We start from the raw sequence: 26,007 nt of genomic DNA, 5'->3' as shown, positions 1-26,007 counted from the left end.
CACATTGAACCACGGTGCGACGTGGCTCATCGTTAAAACAAAACCCTCGTAAACTGCAGTCACTAATTAACCGAGCTCTTTCGGACAATACAGTAGTAGTAATAAAGACAACAGCAAAAAAAAGGTCATCCTAAGCAAAGGTCGTACACCATTCACGTAAGCAGAGGACTCGGTGCCATAAGCGTTCATTTGCCTAACTCAACGGATGCAAAAAAAAATACAATTCAAGCAATATCTTTAGAGGAACAAATGCCATATTGTCGGCACATTTGAAGTTACATTTTCACATCTCTTGAATGTTAAGATATTTAAAGCTGAAATGTTTCTGCCCTAACTTCATTTTATTATGTAGCTGCCCTACCCAATGGCCAAAGGTTTTTAGTTAATAAATGAGTGGTTACAAATCAAGGCTGCTGTTTTATTCAAATGTTGATTGGGGTTTTTTTTTTGGTCACTTTTTTGCAATACCATGATTTGTTTCTGCTTTTTCGTTCCATTTTCACGTCCCCCCCCCCGCTCACCATCAGCCTGCATTGAACATTAGCACATAATTTGTATGTAATTAGAACGATTGGTAATTGACTGACGCATGGATCTTTTCACGATTTGCTGAGTGCAGAGGTTCTCCAACCCGTGAGTCAGCACCCTCCCCCAGCCCCCAGTGGGGCATGAACGCCTCTCAGTGTGGGGTGTTGTGCAGGCTGCGGCATGGATACGGGGCTGGAATCATTTCAGTTGCGCAAACAGAACCTCTGGGGAACGTCAGCCCCGCATTGCAGACAACATAATACTGCGCAACACTAAATAATTGTGGGGACGTTGGGGAAACCAGTGTTCTTGATTGGGGGGGGCTGTCATGCCATAGGCCGAGAACCTCTGGCTTAGTGTAACATGATGAAATTGTGTCTCATTACCAAATATCTGTGAACATCCTTCCTGCGTGACTAAAACACTGCGGCAACCAATATTTTTTTCTACCGTCATTTCCAAAAACATAAAAAAGAAAAAAAACACGAATCACAAATGTTTTTCAGTTTTTTGTTTGAACGTTTGAATGTCCTTGCGATTAATAACATAACATCTCGAAGCAGGGCTGTTTCTTAAAACGCACACAAGGGGACATGTAGTTGAACTCAATATAGCAGCGCCTGTGTTGAACATGGCCGATAAGAGGAACTCAAAACTGTAGCTCACATTTGCCACACTTGTACAGATTTTTTTTTAACCAGCCCTCAACGATGCAATTAATACAGGCAAACAAAATAAGTTTATAATAAATGTTGACTGTGCATACATGTAAACATGTAATCAGTAATACTAATTGCAAATACAAGGCCACACTGAGAAACACCGTGTGTGGCAAACTTAGACTTGGTAAAATGTAAATTAACTTTTGTCTTGTTACAAAATAAGCTCACCTCCCAATGCCAATCTCAAGTGTCCACAAGAAGAATCTGTCGACACCTATCAGTAATTTGTTACGAATCGTTACAGCGGCGCAGGCTATCATCCCGTTGCCAATGATACATTTGTTCACGTATTCCAATGACATTTTACACGCGGTGGGACAATCTTCTGGAGAGCAGTATCAGCTTCATGCCGTTCTCCTCACATTTCAGCAGGGGGATTTTGGAGAATAGAACTTGAAATGCATGATGGAATCAAGGGATACAGCAACTCGACTGATGAGGTTGATGAGTGCAGGACAGTTACAGACGATAACATTCCCAACACACAGCTCAAGCCTTACACTTCTACATTTCTTGCCGAGCGTTATCACGCTCTAAGATGCGTTTGGTTGTCCTGCAAATGTGGACTGTGCTGGACGTCCAATCAGTGCAGTGGCACAAACCCAGAATTCTATCGCACGTGGACCTTTTAAATGAATCACCCTTGACACACATTTATATTATTATGACTAAATAATTTAAATATTTGCATTGAATCAAACAAAAACTTGCGGAAACAAAAAACAATACTAGTACCAGGCACACATACTGGGGGTCTGTATTCAACATTGTTTAAAATCAAGTGCAATACAAAACTATTTGTCTTTTGTCTTGCCGAAGGCCGGATAGCCTGGCATACATTCTATAGGTCTGCCAATCGGTGAACAGAAAAGAAAATGTCTTTTCACTGGCAAAACTGCAGGCCACCGAAGTGTAATATTCAAGGACTCCAAAGAAACATGTGCATTTAAGAGTAACTATAAATCAATAAGTGGTGCTGTCGCGAAAGTGCCAATGACAGATGCAGTCGGCACAACAGATTATTCAGTAGGAATTGCAAAAACGTAATTTTTTACATTTTCAAACACTTCTCAATACTAACCGTCCATGCTACACTCGCCAAATCCATATGCGTGGTGACCACATGAATGTTATTTTAAGGTATGCATTTGGTAAAGAAAAAAGTGAAGCCGATTGTCTGACAAAGCCAACAGAGACAGAGAGTGGGAGGATTTCCCTATGGCCATTTGTGCTGCTAGTTTACCCAGAAAAGACTCACCGAGTCTCAATTCTTTTCAGGATGGTCCTGCCAAGCTTTCGCAGTCGTGGGCTGTATTGCTGCTGTGTGATACTAATTGAGTATTGTACATGTAATTTACAGCTTTGGCATGTTTGACCAATACCAGTTCCATTGTGTAGTATTTTAGCCACTGGAGGAAAATCAGAGAACAGGGGGAGAACATAAAAAAAACTCAACATACAAAGGTGCACAAGTCAAGAAACGAACCCAGGCCCTTCTCGCTGTGAGGCACACTGTACCACCCTGCCACCCAAACTCCCTGCTGCCGAGTCCAGACTCAAGACCTTCAGCTTCTGCTCTAGGACTGACTGCCTCTCTTTTTTACCAAGATATTGTGATTGCTGCTGACCTTAAACATAAATCTTCATTTCTGGTGGTCCCCGTGATGTGAATGACTTCTACTTTGCACGGAATCTTGACACGCAGTCATATTTAGATGCTCGATAGATCCAAATTGCATCAGTATCCTACTGAATTGCTGTAAGGATTTCAGACTATTTATCCTCATCATTAACAAAACCTGGATACCCCAGCCCTGCACCAGCTGCTGCTAAGCGCTCGTATTCACCGGGATTGGTGCCACAACTGTGCGGTCCTCAGGATGAGCCACGCTCTTTCCGCACGCACGAGAATTAAACCTGGCGCGATCATTCTCCAGGACAAATTTACCCGGAGAGCAGGGGCATCCCTCCACTAACGGGCTCCACCTAATAACGATGCCGCCTGGCAAGGTGCAGTCGTGCGCGCCACACGGCACTTTAGCTTGCGTTGGGAATGCATAGGCAAGAAGGATGATGCTTCTGTGGCATCCGTGCCATTAGTTGGGGGGGGGGGGAGGGCAGAAGGAGAGGGCATGGAGGAGCAGTGGCGGCAGATAACGTGCGTCGTGATGGGACAGCTGCGGTCACCAGGATGAGAAGAAGGGCTTGCTGCGGATGATCTGGATGAAGCTGGTGCTTCGTGAGCGAGAGGCCGACTCCACGACAATGTGTGGCATGTTGACAAGGTCCAGGGGCGTCTTGCCTTCGTGCAGCGCTCGCTCCAGGTTCATGATCTGTTGCATGCGCAAGGCGACAATGCGTTTGTGAATACAATGATAATTGAAAATCGATACTATTGCGATATGAGTATTGGGAGTGTTATGTCTGATTATATTATCAATGGTTTTGCTCTAAAAATGTAATGTTGTTGTATTGTGGACACTAGACTACTCGTTATGCAACATCACATCCCTATATAAACGATATACACACCACAGAGCTTGCTTTTTTCACATACTGGTGAATGTAGCGTACACTAGTGGCGGCAGTGGTGAAGTAAACCCAAAACATACAAGACATACAAAGCATCGATTCTTACACATTGAATTCGAGAAAGTGGTACAACAAACGTGGACTAATATCTGTCCAATCTATACAGGATAGAGTGCTGCACCCTTGCACGCGTGAGTTTTCGCCAGGTGCTCAGGGGTGTTCTCCCACATGTATAAACACTCAATAATTGGCTGAAAACGCGATCATATATGCGCCTGTGTGTTTGCGGATAGCAGAGCGTAGTGTGTGATGCAGTTGCATGCATTATGCTACGAAAAACTAAATATTATTATTGCTACTTTGAGAGATTACAAAACGATTCATGAACAGCACCTACCTGGCCTCTCATGACTGACATCTGCTTATCGAAGGTGTGTTTATCAAAGCCTTTGTCATCCTGCAAAATGAACAAGTCTGTGGTTAGATCATAACAAACGGAACTTGCGTAGAGGTTGCCTTTTAACAACATAATTTTAAGCTGTAATTGCAGGAATTTTAAATTTCATGAGACCGATAAAACAAAAATGCGCACGATATTTTACTCTATTTAATCTCAAGATACTTTTTGAAGAAAATTACAACAAATGTAACGTCACATGTGCATGTTTAAGTCTATGGTAACTTCCGTGGTAGAGGAATCGCAGCACGGGACACAAACAAAGACAAATACGAAGATCCCCCATATAGCCTTTAAGGACTGTTGGGGCAAGTGCTGTTAGCGAGCACCTGTTAGCAGCACGGGACAAACAACCTGCAATGGAACGCAACTGTCACTTGAGCTTTTAGAGTTTCTAAATATTCACATGCAGCAGGTTAGTGCTGTTAACAAATGACACCTTTTCTTCACCGCACCTAATACCCCTGCTTTTGTCTTGCAATTCCATCGCTAACTGGTAGCAAGCTTTAACTGTTTTACTTTCACTTTTGTGCCATACTCATTGAGAAGTAAATTATTTGGACACTGATGATGGGAATCTTAGAGTTTTAAGTGTTTCGCATGAGAGTAAATCATTGTAGGCCTCTATACTGGCCCTGCTCCGAGTAAAGCCTTAATATTTCAAGAGGCTCCAATTATTTGGTTAATGGATTTTTCAGATTATAAGTATAGGTGTGACTATATTTGTACCAAATATCAGCTTTTTAGCCAACTAAAATATTATTATACTTCATGTCAGACACTCAGTAAGCCACAATCATATTTTTTATGACCAGAAATTTGATAGCGTAATAGAAGATCTTGGCCTAACTAGCACCATTGCTGGCTGCATAGCCCTTATAAAACATCACAAGCATTTACATCAGTCCGTCGTGATTGTCTATGTTGCCTGAGACACGTACAGCCTTTCCATAACCAACCTTGCACAGGTCAAAGAGATCGTGGCAGAGGTCCTGCACAAAGCTCGTGTCCTCCAGCTTTGGCAGCACCAAGTCCCGGATCTCTTGTGAGAACTGCACCTTGGCCTGGGGCAGCCAAGCCCAGTAAAACGGATCTGCGGCGATAACAGACACCATCAACAACATTACGTGGGCTCTTTGTTGGCAATCCACTGCTGGGTGAGGGCTTCCTCACACCGTTTCGGTCGTGCGAGTTATTTAACCTTAATTCACCACCGCTGGTCAGTGCAGCATTAAACAGGGAACGTATCCGAGAGGAGGTCCACGAAAGAGGTGAAGCAATGAAATCAATTCACGTGCAAGGGACAGGTGGGACCGCTACATTGCAGGACTGTTATCGATGGTGACAACTTGCGGGGGGGTGGGCGGGGCAGGTGGCTCCATCTCGCAGTGGATAGATCGTGGCCGATGATAGTGAATGCAACATACACATTTTAATGTTAGCGTCAATGCATTGTTACATGCGTAGTTTGCGACGCGAGAAGCAACAGCAGCTCAAGTGCAGCCTGTCAGGGGCTAAGCGCGAACGCTCGTACTCACAAGCTCTCCACGAGTCCGGGTGCTTGAAAGGGAATGCCAAGCCATTGTCAATAGCAGCGATCTTTATTATAGGCTCCTTCACCATCAGCCAGTCCGAGTCCTGTAATGAGACAGGCGGAGCTAGGAACCAACTACTACCAACTCATCGATCAAGGATGTGCAGATGAGACAATTCTTTAAGACAATTAGCTATGTTGCCGCTGCAAAATTCAGGGTGCAAATGAGTTAAGCCTAGGGGTCTTCCACAATAAAGGCCAATATTAGCAACATGACATCCTGGTAGACAATTCCGATGGACTGAGTAATTATGATGTGTGACGATTTTTTGAAGTGCTAGAGTGCTGAAATTTGGCACACACATAGGCCCGGAGGGTTGATTGGGTTCACTCATGGGGCAGGATCAGTCTACAATTCTACATTAAGATCACCATTATCAGTGAATCATACCACCCACCTCCCGTTGAATATCTCACAGTCCAATAGAAAATGCAATCCTCTGGAATATGACCCTAAAATTCAATAGGTGTGCGAACCACGCTACCGTGCAGTGTGTGTGACATGTGCTGGCAATGTTGATGATGATGGTCCAGTGGCGTGGCCACTCACGCGGTTGTCAGAGACGGGGCAGTCGTACTTAATGAGCCAGTTGTCGTTGCCTCTGTCTGGAAAAAAGAGAATCAGACGGCAGTTTAAATACATTGCAAAAGTTAATTTATTTACTACAGCTGGAGATAATAGTCAAGCCCTTTGTTAACATAGGAAAGCTTCACTGAGTCTCAGATGTATTTTACAGGAGGGTGCTCCATTAGGATATTTAACAAATTCTGTTAAACAATTGTTAAGCATGTTTGAGGAAACTGGAGTACCTGGAGAAAACCCACTCTATATGAGGGGACAGATCGATGAAATACATCATTGTTATAAACAGCCCAAGTCTATAACACCTTGCGTCTGAGAATAAAGTACTTTATTCTCCACTCCTTGCTTTCACCAATCCACAGTGAATGAAGTGGATAAAGTACAGTCACATAACCCAAACGATTGACATTGAGTGGGGTTGCACTCATACAGCAGTGGATTGACAAAAGGGCTGTACACGAACCATAAATATTGTCGCTTCCCATTCACATCGGGTGGATGCCAATCAACACTCCGATTTCACACCTCCGATTAGCACGGTTGGCTATGTAAGGCGCGAAAGAAGTTCAACATAATACATACATCACTGAATTGAACTTGAATACAGGAACAAAATGATCATGCAAAAGTGGAGTGACTCGGTGACCAGGTAATGGCTGATAATAATTAACTTTACTCTTACGTGTGACGTGCCACCCGCAACTTTTCCCAGTCACGAACAAAAGGGTTGCTATCCGCCCTCCGTGCGGAGCGACTAGTTGATGAAAAACACCAACGCGGCCATAATGCGGTAAGCAACGCTCTCCGGATCGACGCCGTGAGCTGCCACGTTCGCGCACCTGTGTTGCGTATGATGTAGTCGAGGACCACGAGCCTTTCGAACTGCAGCTGGAATTGCTTGCGCGTGTTCTCAGGCAGTGGCTCTGTCTCGAACCTCCGCAGCCAGAAGTCGGCGTCCTTATAGCCTTCCACGAAGAGCTGAAGCGAGCCCACCTGCCGTGTGCAGTGTCCCGAAGCGAATCCTTACATTACAACAGCATCGGCATCGTCACCATTTAGAATCTACACCGAGTTTCCCATACAGGGAGACTCGAGGTGCCGTGGCAGTTCTAGCTAAGGGGACCCCCACCCCATCCCTGGGTGGGAGCTGCCTCTGTGTAAGGTAAACACAGCACCAGCCTGCAAAGTTGAGCCCTTAGTCTGCCAGTAGGTGGGAACATTTTGTTGCATGGTTGTTCCCAATTAAGTAAATTGTGAGTAATTGGTCAAATTTGACTGCTGGCTTCCAAACCACAGTGGCTTCATACAGCAACAAAAAGCTATTGCTCTTTTGAATTTAAGTTGTATGAGACTGGTGAAGAAATGCAGAACATGTCCAAGAGGTCAACCACTGGCAAGGTGGAGTGACGAGATGTGCAGGAGCAAGATGGATTTTGGCATCGCAGGGCCATCAATCAATGATGGCGACGTGAGGCCTTTGTCGAGTAGTGGAGATCATTGCTGCTGCTGCTGATGATGAATTTTCTAATGTGTGACATGCCAGCAGCAACTCTTTCCCGGTCATTAACACAGGCAGCCGTCTGCCTAAAAGCGTTTACCTTGGGCGGCAATCCCACCCTCCGAAACATGCGCCCGACGGATGGCATCTTCTCCATGGTGAACTTCTTTCCCTGAGACTTGCAGCGGTCGATTGGCCCGTAGTAAAACGTCTTGCACGCCAGGTGCACCACCTGTTGGGCAACATCAAGCGCCGGCACGGTGTGCGACGTGTTTTATATTCAATGCGCGTACAACACTGGAGAGCCAAGAAAGAATGCTCGTTAATGTCAAAGTCACTCCGAAATAAAACGCGAGCCCTTCGTCAATTATAGAAGATCAGAGGTGTATATTTTGTCCTTAACAGTCAGTAATGTACAAAGTCATTTAATTTATAACCTAACTTATTTATCCATAACAGTCTCATTGAGTCTTAAGACTCCCTTTTCAAGAGGAATTCCTGGACTTAACCAACTCTACCTTGGTTTTGGGGACCACGTTCAGGTCAAGCTTCTGGTCCAGGAGGCTGGCGCCAGCCTCGGAGAGGTAGCCGTGGTTGGGCACCAGGCAGCCACGGCCAAAGCAGCATGGGCAGCAGTTTTTATGAACCCACTTGGTCCACTTGGGGTTCAGGTGTCCATACGGTTCCTCATCCTTAGGCTTGAACACCCCAACCACTTTCTGGTGATGCACAGGACACAACCCTCAGATTAGCACAGTTGGCTACGCACGATGAAAAAGAGGTTCAAAATACATACATACAATCCACAAATGGCAAATGAGATTCGCCTGAAGAATAAACTTGATATCTCATGTTGAATAAAGGCACGAGCCTTGGTGTGTTTTTATTATAGATGCGCGACTTGGAGAAGCCATCAGACATGCCTGGTTTAATTGTAAAAATGAAGTGTGGCTTTTCACTGCATGGCACCACATTCCATGTCCACACAACATTTTTCCACAAAAATCTAATAACTTTGGAACGGTTTTTGCACATTTAGTTATCAATGCTTTCACATACATTGCCTTCAGTAAAACATGTTTTAGAGTTCAATAAACGAGAAGAAAAAACCTCAAATTATTCGTCAATAACACTGCCTTAAAAGAAAAAAAAGAGTAATGTGACATTTCGGGCAATGGCTCTTCTTCATAGTACACAAATATTAAAATGTAAAGTGATCGTTACCCTACAGTGTTTCAAATTGCACATAATTAGGTGACAAAGCTGTACATGTTATATTGCGTAAACCACTGTATCAAGATACTGAAATTAACTTTTTCATAATTTGAAAATAAAATGAGTCTTCAGCTTTGTTTAAAAGCATCCAATTGAAATATTTATTCATTGTACACTTTCAATTAATTTATTTAGACATGCTGCCTATATATGGAGCACATTCATCACAGTGGTTTGCACGGAGAGCATCCTAAATCTGTGGCTGCCTTGAGGCTATCACAAGCTACCGTTAAAATTGTTCATGCAAAAAATAGCTTTATATATAAAAAGCACAGTATTCTGCAATGGTTTAGTGTTTATATTTGTTTGGCCGTAGAAGTCACTCAAAATGAGATCATACATAGCAATCATCGCCCCCCTACTGCCAGACTAATGCCCGATTGCTGGCCAGGTGCTATTTGTTAACGCCGGCACAGGGGAAGCTGCCGCTGGGGGTGTCCTTTAAAATGTGTTGAAATAAGATGCGACGTACAGCACTCTGAGATTTCTCGCCACACAGGGCGCGATATCAATGTCAAATCATGATTGTGACTTGAATCGGCGTAAATGTTCACATGCTAAGTTTGGCTGAAAACATTAATATAAATGCACATCTTTGTGTTGCGGATTGTGTAGTGGTGTGAGATGTAGTTTGCATGAATGACGCTTTATAAAAACGGATTATTTTTACAATACATATCTATCTGTACTGTACACTCACGTTTCCACCAACTGTTAATTTATTATCATTCCATTTCTATTTCTGTGACAAAACAACTTTAAATTCCAGTGGATGTGAGCATCGCTTGCAATCCAGCATCTATCGGCCATCCCGAAGCTTAGCAGATAGACTGATTCTATCCAATTACAAAGGTACTGGCAGCATTAAGTAAATGGAAAAAATGGATTTCTACACTTTGACACTTGTAACCAGACAAAACATATTTGTAAACGCCATTAAAGCGGCTTGAGTTGGTTATCGCCAAGGTTAAAAGATGACCGGGTACCTGAATCATTCTCTGCGTCATCAACTTCGACTACTGTAGAACAACTACACTTTCGCCATTCACACTGAGTCAAGAAAAAAACACTGTGCTTGGACAGCTTAAACATTTACAAATTAGGAATATATATGTAGAATTACATCGAGCTGCAGCACAGACTTTACACACATTAGGTACGCAAGTGAGGAAGCATATCATCTTCGTTCGTAAAGATTGCACACTTTCATCCTGCTTTATTGAAAGGTGGCCATTCTGTTATTGACATACTTTGCTCGAACTGTGTTGAGTTTCAAGTCCATTCTACAATCAGGAAAAACTAGAAATTCTAGGTTTGCATGAGTGTTTTGCAGAGATAGTTTAACATGGAGGCTTTTGCGACCAATTTCATCCATAGTAGGCTTTTTGGGTTAGATCGCGTACATATAAAGGTGTCGTTAAACCCGCCACCAACCGACAGAGCCAATTCATAAGGTTTGTCACGTAAACAAAACAAGCCAATTCATTACTAGTACAGCACACCAGTGTGTTGGAAACAAATCCACAACATTTACAAGATTGTAAACGTTGTGGATTGTAAATGTTGTTGCTTTGCTCTCCAAACAGTTTTCTCAGGAGTCAGGACCCTCGAGTGTAAGGTATGATCTCCAAATGGAAGTTAGTCAACTGCTCTGCTGCCCTCTCTCTGCTCTGAAGTAGGACCATTGACCAAAATAGTTTCAGTACTGTATACATTTTGTTGTTGTACAAGGCAGTGTTAATGATGAATGTGTTCAGTTCTCTAGGTTTATTGTTGTCCACCAATTTCAACGCAGTTCCTTAATGTTTTGTTTAATGCAAAAGTGGTTTGTGGCAGTATTGTGCACGCATATCAATAATCACATTTCTTTGAGATATAAACCAGCATTGCTTCACAGGATAAACGTACTACAACCAAATGTGTCGTGAATAATTCACAAACCACGGAGTTCTAACACTCTTAAATGTAAATCCCCATTGCATCGTACCAAAACATCTATCAGCAATCATTTGTAAAATACAGTGCAGTGGATCTGACTGCACCCACTGCAGCATATAAACGTCTGTGCTCGAGGGCATCTTATAATCACCTTAAACAACAAACAGTTTCAAGAATTATCCCACAATCACAGAATATACTGCTGATGAGACTTAATTCCAGCCACATTTGAAAACAAGAATAATATTTTAAAAAATAAACAAAACCTCCATACTCTTTGGTTCTTTCGGTAAAGTCACGTGGGTATAAAATAAAATAAATCACGACGTTTCGGGCGCAACACAAGCGTCCATCATCAGGTGGGAAAGCGTGGTCTGCTGCTGAGGCAGACTGTTCATGTGTGATTGTGAAGGTGCATGCTATGGTTGCTGCCGTGCCTCGTGATAGCATACTTAGCACCGGTTCCTGCCATTGATTCGCTGGGGTGTATTAACTCTGGCTTGATGCATCTCCGTGCCAGATTGATGTGGTGACATTGCTTTAGGCCTTGAGAAGCTGCACAACCCTCCTTTACTTGAAGTCGCTTGCATCCACTCAGCCAATATTCCCACATCAGCTAGTCAGGACTGTGTGTAACCCGTGCAAGCCTACAGATGCAATTCTCTTGATGTTTTAAAGCAATTCTCCACGCCTTACTCGTTGACCAACATTCATTTTACAGCACAATTTCGTAGCTTTATTGCTCAAGTTTTCTGAATTATTAACTAATTTTTATTTCTGCATTGCAGCAGTCAAAAGTACAAGTCGGCAAGTAAGTTAATGTGCTGTACTTCATCATTAATGTTGGAATGCTCATTGTGCCTTAGTTGTAAAGCCTTGTGGGTAATCTTTAACAAAAACAATATTGGCTCATTCATCTCTTTACATGAAATAGTGTATTCCATCGGCCAATGATGGACTTTCCAGACCAATATTATTCGGCATTTATCTAAACAAGCTAACTGCTGATGACACCCAAAGTGTCAAAACAAGTGCTGAGCCAGTCTTGTTTAACAATTCACCGTACTGTAACTGCTGGGCTGCTCGGATGTATTCACAGCAGCACTCCATCTACATAAAAAGCAATATCAGCAAGTGTATGGAAACTGCTTTTGCCTTCTCGCGGGGCATTGAGTCATAAAATAAACAGACCTCCATTTGTCTCGCCATCAAAAAAAAAGATTACATCAACTCTCAGTTGATCAAACTTTGGACCCACAAAATGTCATCACCAAAGTTGGGCTACAGACACACGTACATGGACAGAAGGGGCTGATACAATATATAACTTGTCTGCCGTTGTACATTCCTCATGTTTTTGTCTCACAAACTACACCACAACACCCACAGCACAAGACAACATGTGACATATACAAATACACATGGCACCACAAAGTGTACACAATCGCAGACACGGCATCGTACATACACAATGCATGACACCACGCTCACATGACACACACGGCCCTTTCGTCAATCCACTGCTGGATGAGATCCGTGTTCGTCCTTACCAGGATGTTCAATGCGAGTTTGGTGAAGGCAGTGAACATAGGTCGCGGGCACATGGTACAGTACAATAATTGGCTGTTTTCCACTGCTTCGTTCTGGCCACAGCGAGGTTCCACAGCAGCCTATAATACACACTCGGTAAACAAGAAACTTTGGGCCAACGTTGGTACATGCCAAAGTTGGCCCAACATTGCATGTTTACTGGGTACGTGGTTAACATGTTGTTTTCCTCCGATGCCCTATATGTACACTTAACCGCAACTTTCCATTAAACCTTAGCTTCTACCCTTGGTGCTAATTAGTCAACCCATCAATCACTGTGATCTCTATCCGAGTTTGCGACCTCTCTCAGCCGGGGGACAAAATAATTGGGCCGAAAATTGGTCTTGAATGCTTTGACAAATGGATTAACGCCACAATTGTCGCGTTGCTCATATCCAGATCGAAATCTTCACAAGCCACGTCCGTGTAACGTGACACATGGCATGATACTACGCATCACGTACACTAAAGCACGATACACATGACACACATATTGCACACAACACGCGTGGCACAGCACACAGACAACGAAGACGACACGTACGTGACAAATACCACACACACACACGCCACTAAACACGACACACCAACCATTCCCACGATTGAACATGTGACAACACACATCACACACAAACCCAACACCCACACATGACCACACACACTGCGTAACTCACCGCACAACACGACAAACACCACATACAGTACTTGGATGAAATGACGCAACTCCACTGACCCACACGTCTATACGTGCCATACATACTGTGGCACAGTACGACACAAACAGGCCATACACTGCACATATGGCAAAGACAAACCCAGCATACAGCCTGTAACAAGACTGTTGGGGCAAGTGCTGTTAGCGAGCACCTATGAAGGCCGGCACGAAGGGGGGTGGGTGGCCACAGCCCCACACCCGGCCGCCTTTGTCTCCCCAGTGGCGATGTTGACCACACACCTCTACACCAGGTACGACAGACACAATAACAAAGATCCCCCGTGTAGCCTATAACAAGACTTTTGGAGCAAGTGCTGTTAGCGAGCACCTATGAAGGCCGGCACGGCACACGTGGATGGGGGGATGGAGATGTTGGGTGGCCCACAGCCCCACGCCCGTCCGCCTTTGTCTCCCCAGTGGCAATGTTGACCACACACCTCTACACCAGGCACGACAGACACAATAACAAAGATCCCCGTGTAGCCTGTAACAAGACTTTTGGGGCAAGTGCTGTTAGCCACACGAGGATGGGGGGATGGAGATGTTGGGTGGCCCACAGCCCCACGCCCGTCCACCTTTGTCTCCCCAGTAGCGATGTTGACCACCACACACACCCCACCCTCACCCCACTGATGTCCTTGACGAAGTAGCTGCCGCTGGAGCCCTGCAGGATCCTCTCGGGGTAGACGCCGGCGTCCACGGCCGCCTGCACGTCGCTCATCACCCTGGTGAAGTCGGCGTCGTGCGGGAACACGTTGAGGCGGCGCTGGGGCGACAGCAGCGGCTGCCGCTCCCCGTCGGCACCGCAGTCGGGCTCGACGACGAGACGCCGCACGGGGAATCCCGGTGGGTGGTGGTGGTGAAAGTTGTTGTGGTTGTCGTGATCTGGTTGGAAGTGGACGTCGTCTTCTTCGTCGTCGTCTTGGTCGTGGTGGTCGTCGTGGCTGTGACCGTGGAGTTCATCGTACTCGTGTTTGTGCTGCTGGTGATGATGATGTTGTTGTTGTTGTTCAGGTTGATGTTCATCGTAGTCGTGTTTCTGCTGGTGATGTTGTTGTTGTTGTTCAGGTTGATGATGTTGTTGTTGTTGATGTTGTTGTTGTTGATGGTCGTGATGCTCTGTCGGATGATCGCCCTGGTGAAGTTGATGATCTTGGAGTTGCTGCTGGTCGTATGGTTGTTGTTGTTGTTGACGATCTGGTTGTTGCTGCTGCTGGTGATCGTGTTGTTGGTGTTGTTGTCCATCGTGTTGTTGTTGTTGTTCATTACCATGCGGCTGTTGTAGATGGTCACGATCGTCCTTAGAAGAAAGTCTTTCATCCCAGCCATGGTCTGTGTCGAGCGACGGTTCCCGCTCCACGCCGACATCACCGGCTTCGTCCATGGTCCCTCTTGGCTACGATGTCGTAGAAAATCGCCTTCTTCTCGCTGCTGATGATGATGATGTTGTTGATGATGTTGTTGATAATGTTGTTGACAATCCCTCCGTGGCCTAGGCTGCTCCGTCCGGCTGCTAGTTTCGCTTTGGGAGGCCGCAGGAGACTTCACAATCCGCTTAGCCCCACAAACCCACACGGTGCCGTTCTACTCCCCCCCCCCCTACCCCGATCGCACGTTCCACTTGCATCGACATCTACCAAGACAACATCGTCAACAGCGGCATTCTAACAGGCAGCTTTACTGGGACAATCAAACCTTATACCCCACGAACACCCGACTATACAACAATATCTCGGTGTGTGTGTGTATATCTCTGTGCGTGATAACAACTGCGCGCACCAACACAGCGGCAGGCGAAGCGAGCGGTGTGACCCGCCCCCACCCGCACTCGCCCCGCCCCCACCCGCACTCGCCCCGCCCCCACCCGCACTCGCCCCGCCCCCACCCGCACTCGCCCCGCCCCCACCCGCACTCGCCCCGCCCCCACCCGCACTCGCCCCGCCCCCACCCGCCATCGCCCCGCCCCACCCACCATCGCCCCGCCCTCGCCCCGCCCCCACCAGCCCTCGCCCCGCCCCCACCCACCATCGCCCCGCCCCCACCCACCATCGCCCCGCCCCCACCCGCTCTCGCCCCGCCCCCACCCGCTCTCGCCCCGCCCCCACCCCGCCCCCTGCAGCAAACCCGCGCCTCGCGTCGCCACTTCCGCTCGCCGCTCAGAGGCTGGCGGCGATCAGCTGACGCGATCAGCTGACGCCATCAGCTGACGCGCCGCGCGTCACGTGTCGTCGGCCGCACGGGGGCGGGGGAAGCGTCGGGCAAGTCACGTGGGACTCCGTGGGGGGGGCGGGGTGGGCGGTGCAGCGGTCAAAGTTCAAAGTTCATTTTTTAGGCATAGCCCTGTGAGCCATTCGGCTCTTGAATCGGGTGCAACCGCAACAAACAAAAAACAAAAACATGAACAAAAACAGTGCCCCCCAGCTGATCTCATGGCGTCCCCCAGTGGCCCCCCCCCCGTGACCACCCCCCCCCCCACAGCGTCCCCCAGTGCCCCCCCCCCAGTGACCCCCCCCCCACAGCGTCCCCCAGTGCCCCCCCCCAGCATCCCCCACAGCGCTCCCCCACAGCGCCCCCCACAGCGCCCCCCACAGCGCCCCCCCCCCAACGTACCCACGGTGTATAACAATTCTATATTTATTTAAAGTTGCGCATTTTGATGTGACGTCACATTTCTCACCCCCCCCCCCCTCGTCACATCGTCACAAATGTCTGACCCCCCCCTTCTCCCCTAGGTGCGTGACGTCATTTATGAACGGCCCCAAAGCGATTTTTCTGGTCACCGGTGAACAGAACCGCGTCAACCAGTACGGCTTAGCCCGTCGTGTTCTGGTTCAGGGAAATTGAGGAAATTCAGCTTTCAGGTCCATGGACAGCCGCTTCAGTCCGGGCAACAAAACACGTCTATTTGTTTGCGATTCTCCCTCGTGATGGGACTTTGTAGGATGAACGTTGAGATGATTTATAAGGGCACAAAATAACCAATCAGGTCCGAATTGGTCTGTAATAAGGGAGGCACCGACAAGGGGTTGAAAGATATGGGTCAATAAAATTTTGGTCACCGGTAATTCACAACCACGCCATGGTTATTTGGAGCAAATTGGCACGAGACAAAGTGGGAACGAATGACGAAATGTGCATCGGCTACCGACAAACCATCTGCCCCCATGGATCGTGATGATAATGATAAAGAATTCAAAGCCACAGTTGCCTCCGCCTTATCGTGTGGATGATGTTGATGTGGAGCAAGATCTGTAATTTTATATCGAGGTCGTGGAGCCAGAATATGAATATTTATTCACACTGGAGGAATCCAATGCGCGATGAAGCTCGTGTTCACAGATGTCCAGTAGCCATATCCCGCAACCCTCTGATTAGCACGGTGGGCTACGTACGGTGCAAAACACATTCCTGCGGAGGGAGCTGGTAGGAACGTCGGGATGCTCGGTCAATGGCCTGCAGGGTCAACGGCGGCGTGGTGTATTCCGCAAATATGCCCGACTGTGAGCGCGGGCACAAGCCGGCGTGAGTAGGTTAAACGTTGAGTTGTATAAGGGCACCACGGGGTGACCAGCCCCTCCCCTCCCCACCCAGCCCCTCCCCTCCCCACCCAGCCCCTCCCCTCCCCACCCAGCCCCTCCCCTCCCCACCCAGCCCCTCCCCTCCCCACCCAGCCCCTCCCCTCCCCACCCAGCCCCTCCCCTCCCCACCCAGCCCCTCCCCTCCCCACCCAGCCCCTCCCCTCCCCACCCAGCCCCTCCCCTCCCCACCCAGCCCCTCCCCTCCCCACCCAGCCCCTCCCCTCCCCACCCAGCCCCTCCCCTCCCCACCCAGCCCCTCCCCTCCCCACCCAGCCCCTCCCCTCCCCACCCAGCCCCTCCCCTCCCCACCCAGCCCCTCCCCTCCCCACCCAGCCCCTCCCCTCCCCACCCAGCCCCTCCCCTCCCCACCCAGCCCCTCCCTCCCCACCCAGCCCCTCCCCTCCCCACCCAGCCCCTCCCCTCCCCACCCAGCCCCTCCCCTCCCCACCCAGCCCCTCCCCACCAGCCCCTCCCCACCCAGCCCCTCCCCACCCAGCCCCTCCCCACCCAGCCCCTCCCCACCCAGCCTCTCCCCACCCAGCCCCTCCCCACCCAGCCCCTCCCCACACGACGGACACAATAATCCCCTGTGGGCTGGTGTAACCTGACGGTTCCTACCAGTACAAGTTCAACAACATATGTACAGATGATTGCATCAGGGGTAGCGGTGTGGCGTCGCTATGCCTCCGTATCGATCTGTCTATTGGTCCGAGTGTATGGGTCTCGGTGTGAACCTTTACAGGTCTTAATTTCGCCGATGTTGTCGAGATGTTGAACGTCTTTCACACCGTACGTCGATGTGGAGCAACGGCTCTAATTTTACATCGAGGTGGTAGAGCCAGAGGATTGCGTCTGGAGTAGTGGAGTGATGCATCACTGCTGCAATTCCTCCCCCTTGGCGTTTGTGAATGTTCTCATGGTCTCTTCTGGATGCCGACCATCAAATACTGTATCCGCCGATGCCATGCTTTGTGCGGCTTGCAGTTTCGGGTTGCTGCCCATAAACTACCCGGAAGGAAATTTCTGCGTAGTCGGGTCATTTTTACGAGGTGGTTGTGCCCTCTTGCGAAATCCATTCGGCTTGGCAAGCAGAAGACTTGAAAATTGCATCGTTGAAGGCCACGTGCGCGAGTACAATAATGGCCTTGCGCGACTCCAAGCCGTGGCCGTGAACGCGATTGAGATCCACACAAATCGTACCCATGTGGCTTAAATGCCGTGTTGGCAGTGCTGTATAGATAACCCAATTCGTCAAGAACACGGCCTCAAAGGAAAACTGTATAATAGATGACGTTTCATAAAATTGTCTGGTTATTTCCAGAAACGTCACAGTTCCTTTGAAGGCAGTGTTTTTTGTGACATGATGGGCCATTGCCCAAAACCTTATCCGTTATACATTTCCTTTTTTGGTAGCATTTGACAAATTATAAGGGTTCTTAATTACTAGCTTGGTGAAGTATGGTCAAAGAACCCAAACGACCGGCAAGGCCCTCATCCAGCATGTTATAGACAAAAATGGGCTATGCGTCTGCACGTTTTACACGGCTGATGGTTTATTGAAAATGTTTTCTCATTGCTTGTGACAAAACCAACCAGTTGTGCAAGGAGCAAAGTCCGAACAATTAGCACGCGTTTCACACCATGTACTTGAAGCTGCGACTCAAAATGGAGCAATAAAGTCGCGATCGTCTGTCTGGTTGTAATCGTTTGCTAGCCGCCTATTGAGACTGAATTAGAGTCGTTGTTTTTAGTATCAGTAGAGTACTGTTCATCATTTTAGGCTCATTTACCCACAAAATCATCTCCAGGTCTCAAGCCTCATGGTCAGGAGAGCCCGAGCAGTAGACAGCGATGTTGATGCACGTCATCCCAACCGAGGAAATAGCAGGTAATAGGTATCTTTGGCCAATATCGATTGCATTTAAAAATGGGGGGGGGGGGGGGGGTTCCTGTGGGAGGAAACCAGAAAACCTGGAAGAAACCCATGCAAAAGTAGGGGGGAGGGGGGAGAACATACAAGCGTCGCACAGAAAAACCGGAAAAAACTCATGCAAGAACGGGGGGGAGGGGGGGAGACTAAATCCACACGATTCAATGGCTCATGTCTGCGAACGCGGAAAGGAACACCGTCAATGCATCAAACTACATTTGAAGGAGCGATTTTAGGTCAGGTGGTGCATACAGCTACGTTATTTTAATTTGCACCGGTGCCCAATACGTTGTGGGGCATGTTGAGCAATCGGACCCACACAGTAACACTGCTATCTATATTTAAAACACGATTGGTAAACTTGAGACTTTGGCAAGGCCCAAGGACTGGGAGTTTGGGGACCCGGCATTAAGACCATTACACAAGTTGTTTATAGGTTTGTCTGATATGGCAATGAGAAATGCCATATTAAGCGAAATAGTTGGGGAATATAGCCTGCAGCATCCTGTTCGTGTTTATAGATTCAGCTATTTTTGAAACAAAAGTCACCTACCCATATCGACAACAGCATAGTTATATAGGCTTACCTTTGCAGCAGCCCGTTCGATATACGAATTGCACAAGCACACATCAATCTCCAACAGATAGGTTAACACTAATGCAAAAAGGCCAACTTCAGCAAGCCACCAGGGGTGCCATGAGCAATGCACCACGTCAGTGCAGCCAATTATGGATAATGCACATTGGATATTTTCCAGGGTCTCATCGACCCCATTCAAGCATTATTCAAAACAGGGCCCCATGCCCAAAACATTAGCCTATATTTAGCCATTATGAAGCAGCTTTAATGTGGCAATATTTTTAGTTATGCCTGCCATACCACTATTCAGTATTTTTTTTCACATCTTATCTCGCACAGTACACAGTATTACTTTAGTACAATGCCTCATGTGATCCGTTTCGAAATAATTTTAAGTTAAATGCTTTTCCAACGTACAAAAATCATCTTAAATTTTTCTTTTTAAATACATTCATACCAAAGTTTAAAGTTACTATCAAGTTCAAGTCAGTATTCATAACCGCACCACTGTTGGTCTGTATTAACCAGTGACAACATTCGAGATGGTCTCTTCGGTACAAAAAGCCCCCGCTGAGTGCAGCGACGGCGGTAGTACATCACACCAGCGATGACAACGACGACACTGCCAAAGAACACCGTGATGGCAGCGTTGGCCAGGTTGGACCCGTGGTTGCCAACGCTCTCATCTGCAAAGACACACCGCAATACAATCCAGGTCTGGTCTACCGAGCGATAATGCAGTTTTTCCAACCCTCCAGTTTAGATGACCCCCCCCCCACCCAGCAACAGGGTAGCTTTCTGCAATTCATGACTATCGGGTGTGTGCAGTGCGGTGGCAGTTTAAATTACGTACTAATGAAAAAGACTGACACGCACAAAAAGCTCTAGTGTTGGAGGTTGTGAGGACTCGCGTTTGAGAAACAGTGTTAGAAATTCATTCTTTGATGTGTGCCTCTACTGTATTTGGCAAACGTTAGCCTACAAAAGGATTAAATAACTGGCAGGATCAGAGAATAACATCGCGCAAGTCAACGGTTATATGCATTGGCGTTCAAAATCATGCATGCGTGAAATTAACAAAAAGAGATGAACAGAAGGACGTAGCAACTTACGCGCGAGATGTTGAGAACTCTTTTCCTCCTGCACAAGCAGGACCGGTTCATGAGCAGTCACTAGCGACAGGTCCACGTCTCCATCCTTTGTAGTCAAGTGGCCTGTGCAGAGGACGAAGCACTTATCCAATGGAACGTAAAATGTGAAAGAATTCTGCACATCCAATGACTGTCGCCTGGAACGTGCCCAATACCATCAGATCTCGCAAGCTAAGCAGAATTTAACCTGGATGTTGTTTTGAAGGCAACTTAATAAAGCGGTTATAGGTTGCAGGGCTAACACAATGGGCAGTACAACAAAACCCATCATTGTACTATACTTCTACACTTCCTACAGCTGAGCTACCTACCTTCAAACCCGCAAATAACCCCCCCCCCCCCCCACCCAAAATGATGTGTGGGTGCCCTCCATCCAGCAGTGGATTAACACAGGTTTGTACATGGGTAGTGGCATAGTGCTGGCGAAAAAGGGGAACTGCGGTGTACGGCAGTACTCGCGTCAGCACTAACGTCAGCAGGCCATGATGTCTACCAGAGGGGGACATCTCGGGGAAAGGTCACAGAGGGGGCCCATCGGGAAGCCCCAGGAATCCGCTAGTAGGTTGCAGAAGGGGGCCGTGGCCAGGGCGGAGCAAGGCCACGCTGGGAGTACAAGAGGGGACCCTCTGTGGGACCTCGTGGCTGTTGCTGGAAGTGGGATCACCATCGTGCTGCTCAAGTCCATCATCGTCACCATCTCCTCGTCGTCTGTCTTCACCATCCCGGGGCGCTGCTAGTCAGACAGCCTACCAACGGTTCTAAGTACTGCCGTTGACAATAGACAGTCTTAATAATAATAGTGTGTACCCACGTAGGGTGTTGTGTTTTATCCCGATGGTGCTTATTAAATAAAGAAGTGCCTCCAAGTCTTACCGTCTCCGAGTTAAGTCACTGCCACATGTGTGATGACAAGAGTCTGCATGCGGTGTTAGGCGACTAGTGGCCATGGGAGGTAATGCCAGGGGCATACGTTGTGAGTGCGAAGGGACTGGTGGCTACAGGAATGTTCGAGAAGGGAGCATGGTCAGGTGACGGAAGAGGACGGGAGTCTGCCAGTAGAGCGAGCATCCAGAGTCGGCGAGAATGATCGAGAAGGGGGCCGTGGCCTCGTGTTGATATACAAGAGAGATGCGTGGGAGACTGGGGTCCCCCCACCTGATGTCAAGTGAATACGTCTTCAATAAAGTGCCATTAAGAGAAGTGTTAAGTCGTCATTACACATGTACAGGCACCGCCTGTCCAGCAGAAGGGACTCCGATTAGCACGGTTTGCACCGTACGTAACCAACCGTGCTCGTCGACAGTGTGGGGTTTTTGAGAGTCACGCGGTCGAATAAACAGCCAAATTGCATCAGCCAGGCAGATTCGCCCCATTGTTCCCGCCAAATCCAGACATCAGAACGTTTTTGCCCAAAATTCATGGAAGATGGTCAATTTGCAGGACGTGGCCCTTGTCAGCGCACTCACGTTTAAACTTGGAGGAACATCCGGGGACACAGGAGGATTCATCACCCTTGCACACGTAAGCACTGCAGTGAAAGTAGAGCTGCAAAAAACAAACATTCACGAAACGATTAACACCAATACAAATATATTATTACGCTCACAACACTCGTCAGTGATTTCTCCTGTTAATGCAAATCATTGGCAAGTTACGATGCTAAGTGTGCCCTTGGGCTAATGCAACAGAGACAGACAATAGGATAAAACATAAGAAAAATAGATTCTTGAATTGTCATTTCAAAATAAAGAAACATTGAATCGCTTCCAGGAAAGCACGTATGGAAGGGAATGGGGGTGGAGTAAATTACAGGTCTAGGTATATTATATCAACCTTGGGCTATGTGCGCATTAAGCTTCATTTGTGAACCCTGCTGCTGTACCCCAATGTGTTTGGACATCATTTCAAAAAACACTTTTCCCCCTCTCCAATTTATGTATCTCAACAAGCCCAGCTGTGTTCAAAGATAAAATAAATTGAAAGTTAACGTTACCAGTAAGGAGATAATTTTACGTTGAATGATAAAGACGGCACCAAGACGGACACACAAATGAGCTGTTATTGTAAAACCCCACCTCTCCATAGGGCACCATGGCATCCTGTGGACCAGTGAAGACGAAAGTTTTGACTTCAAAGCGCTTGTAGCGCGAAGAGAGGAGTACGCCGGGAAACTCGCTCATTGGGTGCAACACGGTCTGGTAGTCGTCTCCGGAAAATGGGCAGCTGCAAAAGAGAACCACACAATTAGCCATTTAGTACAGCCCCCAGAGGGCACTTGTGAAAACGAAAGTTTCTAAAATAAATGGCATTAGTTATTTTAGATTGTTTTGCCCATCAAAATTACATTCCAATTTTGCCATTGGCACAAGTGTCATGCAGGTTAAGCAACGTTCAATGGGCACTCGGCAGCTAGCGTACGACCCTAGAGGAACATGACGTCGCAGAGCTACTTCTGAAATTTCCGGGAATAGATCTTGGGGTGGTATGGAGGTGGGGGGCAGGATCAGTTCAGATATTATGCTCCACAGATGTTAAAAAAATGTCGCCGGAAAACAAACTTCGGGCCATTCAGGTTCACAGTGCAATGCGCAGAAGCGCAATTGTTGAATAAAACAATTGTCTAAGATTCATACTGGTTGTTCAGGACCCTCCACTGGACGCTGTTGAGGGGGTCCAGTGTCGGCGTGGCCCAGCAGTCCTGCAGCACCAGCACGAGGCTCGGGTCCGGGTGGTCCAGGAGCCGAACCTCCAGGAAGATGGGGTCCCTCAAGAACTTCACGACCGGGAACTGCGAGTAGTAGTCCAGGTACCTTCCATCTGTAAAAACACAATTTAAACCATGAAATCATTTCGCCAGCAAATGGCACGTGATTAAAGTCAATCCAAACTTGACGGAAAAACTAAAATGTCTGTCGAGTACACATCGTTGATACCGAAAGAACCAAGAATATTGTTGATACTATTGAGGGGAGTGGTAGAGTAATAGTTAGTGTGTCGAGCTCACAGCTAACAGCAGTGCCAGTTATCGGAACCAGTCCTGGGCCTCACACCTAGGTTGACTTAGCCTCAAATGAGTACCCGATGCGATATGTAAATATCACCACGAGGGAGACCAAGGCGGCAGTGCGTGGTGCTGCAGTGTCAGCCTTCATTAGGTGCTCGCTAACAGCACTTGCCAACAGTGTGTGAAGGCTATACAGGGGATCCTTGTCCTTGTTGATCCTATTGCACGATGGAATTTACAATTTTAAAAATCTGATACGAGCATAGTAACCAGTGTATGTTGAACTCATTTAACACCATACGTAGACAACTGTGCTAGTCTGGAGGTATGAAAAAAAAAAGTCCTGATGCCAAGAGAACAAACTGAAAGCTATATGGGCATTTACAAATCAGCCCCAAAGCGGCGAGTACCCCGTGCAATCCGTAGCTCCAGGTAAAGAGGGCCTGCCCCGGTCACCGGGCGGGGAGGAGGAAGTGTGGCCACAGCGACTCCCAATTGTAGGTCGTCCTTCCCATGGACTCGGCACTGCAGCACCAGCCTGGACGTGGTTGCACACAGCCCACAAGATCACCTTGGGATACTGTTACGAGACAAACACCACAATGAATTGAACCACCAGAAGTGTAAATAACGTCTCGTTCAATTAAGCTGCTTACACGTTGCGAACAACACCTACATTTCATTACATCGCAAAAGTGAGGGATGGTGACGGTTACGGGATGCCTTCATCAAGCAGTGGGGGATTGACACGGCGAAGAGAAAAAAACCAGTCACACCATGCAGATCTTAATTCAATTATTTAAAACTTTCGTGACTGCAGGAATTAATATTCTTAGTTGTTTCGGTAAAGTCACGTAGATAGAAAATAAAAAAAGAATACATTTTAATTTAAAATGATAAATAGAAAATAATCAAAGCAAAAAAACACACGACGTTTCGATCACAAAACAAGCCATCTCGATTAAGACCACTTATTGGTGAAGACCGCTTGTGTCGCGATCAAAACGTGGGGTTTTTATTGCTTTCATTATTTTTAAATTCTTCTTTTATTTTATTTTTATTTTCTATCCACGCGACTTTACCAAAAGAACCAAGAATATAAGATCTTAGTTACTTGTATGTCGCGGAGTTTGTGATGGCGACATGTCCGTCGACGCACAGCTCGTGGTCGGCGATCAGCTGCGTTTCATAGACGAGCTCCTCCCCAACCCACTTGGCGAGGAGAAGCAAGAGGGGCACACGAGTTAACAGAAGGCTATAAAAAAAACAAGACAATCATATTGTATGATCTAAACACATTTTTTTCCCCCGATTTATTTTAACGTTTTCCCATAATCGTTCAGAGTTTTGTTTAAATCCATCCTCGGTGTTAACATCTCCATCCTTTAAACATATCTTCCCCTTCCGGAGATGGTGGTCACCACCGTCATTCCCCATTGGTAGACATTGACTGCAACGTGCCAGAACGCCATGGTGGGAGTGAAATTTTTAACCGCATAGCAGAAGGAATCCGTGATACATGTAGTGGTGGGTAGTACATATCTCACCCCCTAGATTTCCCAAACATACAATTGCATAAAAGGGTCTGAATTTGTTTAATAATGAATGTATGAAAAATGAAAAACAATCGATTCATAAAATTTACTTTTCGATTTAAAGCTTTCGTGACTGCAGGGATTCATCTTCTTGGTTCTTTCGGTAAAGTCACGTAGAAGGGAAATAATAAAATAATAAAATTAAAACATAATAAAATAATTTTATTTTAAACATAATAAAAAAAGTTGTATTTTATAAAGTTGTATTTTTATTATTTTATTATTTCCCTTCTACGTGACTTTACCGAAAGAACCAAGAAAAAATTTTACTTTAGCATTATTTTCCTTATAACAATGATGATAATAACGGTCGTAGTAACCATAGCGACCTATACCCGAGCTGTTGCTCCACACGAACTCATGGAGAAGTTGAAGACGACAAAGTCGGTGGACGTCACCACGGGTACGCAGCTTTGGCGATCGCCAGGCAGGTGGACGGTGCTCAGGTTCAGCGGCGGCGAGGTCACGTGCCGGGAGACGGCGATTACGAAGCGCCCATCACTCGTACAAACTGGGGGTCCCCCACCCCACGGCAAAGAAACAAACATCGTGGCAACTCGCATTTAGGGAGGGCTACGTGGCTGGTCAATGAATGCAAAACGTAAGAGAGAAAGGGCAGGTGGAAGATCGTGGCAATCACGACTTGGAAACCCGGCGAGCTGAACTCTCGGCCAGGGGCCATTCGTCAGTGACGAGTGAAATCCGACCCCCACTGTGCCAACCTGCACCAAAACCCC

General features: G+C 47.0%; 2 protein-coding genes across 2 annotated transcripts; both read right to left on the bottom strand.

Moving 5' to 3' along the window:
* Window positions 1-1,984: 1,984 nt before the first annotated feature.
* LOC133343377 (phosphatidylinositol 4-kinase type 2-alpha-like) lies at window positions 1,985-15,244 on the bottom strand. Its single transcript, XM_061552951.1, has 9 exons — window positions 14,058-15,244; window positions 8,433-8,633; window positions 8,015-8,146; window positions 7,256-7,409; window positions 6,384-6,439; window positions 5,778-5,877; window positions 5,199-5,332; window positions 4,180-4,239; window positions 1,985-3,583 (listed from the first exon to the last, which is right to left on the bottom strand). Exons 1-9 carry the CDS (start codon window positions 14,814-14,816, stop codon window positions 3,434-3,436), a joined length of 1,746 nt encoding a protein of 581 aa, XP_061408935.1. The 5' UTR covers window positions 14,817-15,244; the 3' UTR covers window positions 1,985-3,433.
* A 3,942-nt stretch (window positions 15,245-19,186) lies between these two features.
* LOC133343396 (zona pellucida sperm-binding protein 4-like) lies at window positions 19,187-24,843 on the bottom strand. The gene is made up of 6 exons (XM_061552981.1): window positions 24,790-24,843; window positions 23,305-23,488; window positions 22,747-22,894; window positions 22,138-22,216; window positions 20,633-20,734; window positions 19,187-20,206 (listed from the first exon to the last, which is right to left on the bottom strand). The coding sequence occupies exons 1-6, from the start codon at window positions 24,818-24,820 to the stop codon at window positions 20,007-20,009; spliced, it is 744 nt and encodes a 247-aa protein (XP_061408965.1). The 5' UTR covers window positions 24,821-24,843; the 3' UTR covers window positions 19,187-20,006.
* Window positions 24,844-26,007: the final 1,164 nt, after the last annotated feature.

Source organism: Lethenteron reissneri, chromosome 17 (genome assembly GCF_015708825.2).
Source record: "Lethenteron reissneri isolate LAM-NWPU_2019-01 chromosome 17, ASM1570882v1, whole genome shotgun sequence".
Lineage (NCBI taxonomy): Eukaryota > Metazoa > Chordata > Hyperoartia > Petromyzontiformes > Petromyzontidae > Lethenteron > Lethenteron reissneri.
Note: the sequence above shows the minus strand (reverse complement) of the source record. Positions and strands in the feature narration are given on the sequence as shown.

What these genes read in the sequence shown, in the direction of transcription:
- LOC133343377 (XM_061552951.1), bottom strand. Translation starts at nt 14,816, where the DNA reads ATGGACGAAGCCGGTGATGTCGGCGTGGAGCGGGAACCGTCGCTCGAC. An exon ending in ACGTGGTCCCCAAAACCAAG is followed by an intron (nt 8,147 to 8,432) that starts GTAGAGTTGGTT and finishes GTTGCCCAACAG; the next exon opens with GTGGTGCACCTGGCGTGCAA. An exon ending in ATCTCTTTGACCTGTGCAAG is followed by an intron (nt 4,240 to 5,198) that starts GTTGGTTATGGA and finishes TTCATTTTGCAG; the next exon opens with GATGACAAAGGCTTTGATAA.
- LOC133343396 (XM_061552981.1), bottom strand. Translation starts at nt 24,820, where the DNA reads ATGTCGCCATCACAAACTCCGCGACATACAA. An exon ending in TGGAGGGTCCTGAACAACCA is followed by an intron (nt 22,895 to 23,304) that starts GTATGAATCTTA and finishes TCTCTTTTGCAG; the next exon opens with CTGCCCATTTTCCGGAGACG. An exon ending in CCATGGTGCCCTATGGAGAG is followed by an intron (nt 22,217 to 22,746) that starts GTGGGGTTTTAC and finishes TGTTTTTTGCAG; the next exon opens with CTCTACTTTCACTGCAGTGC.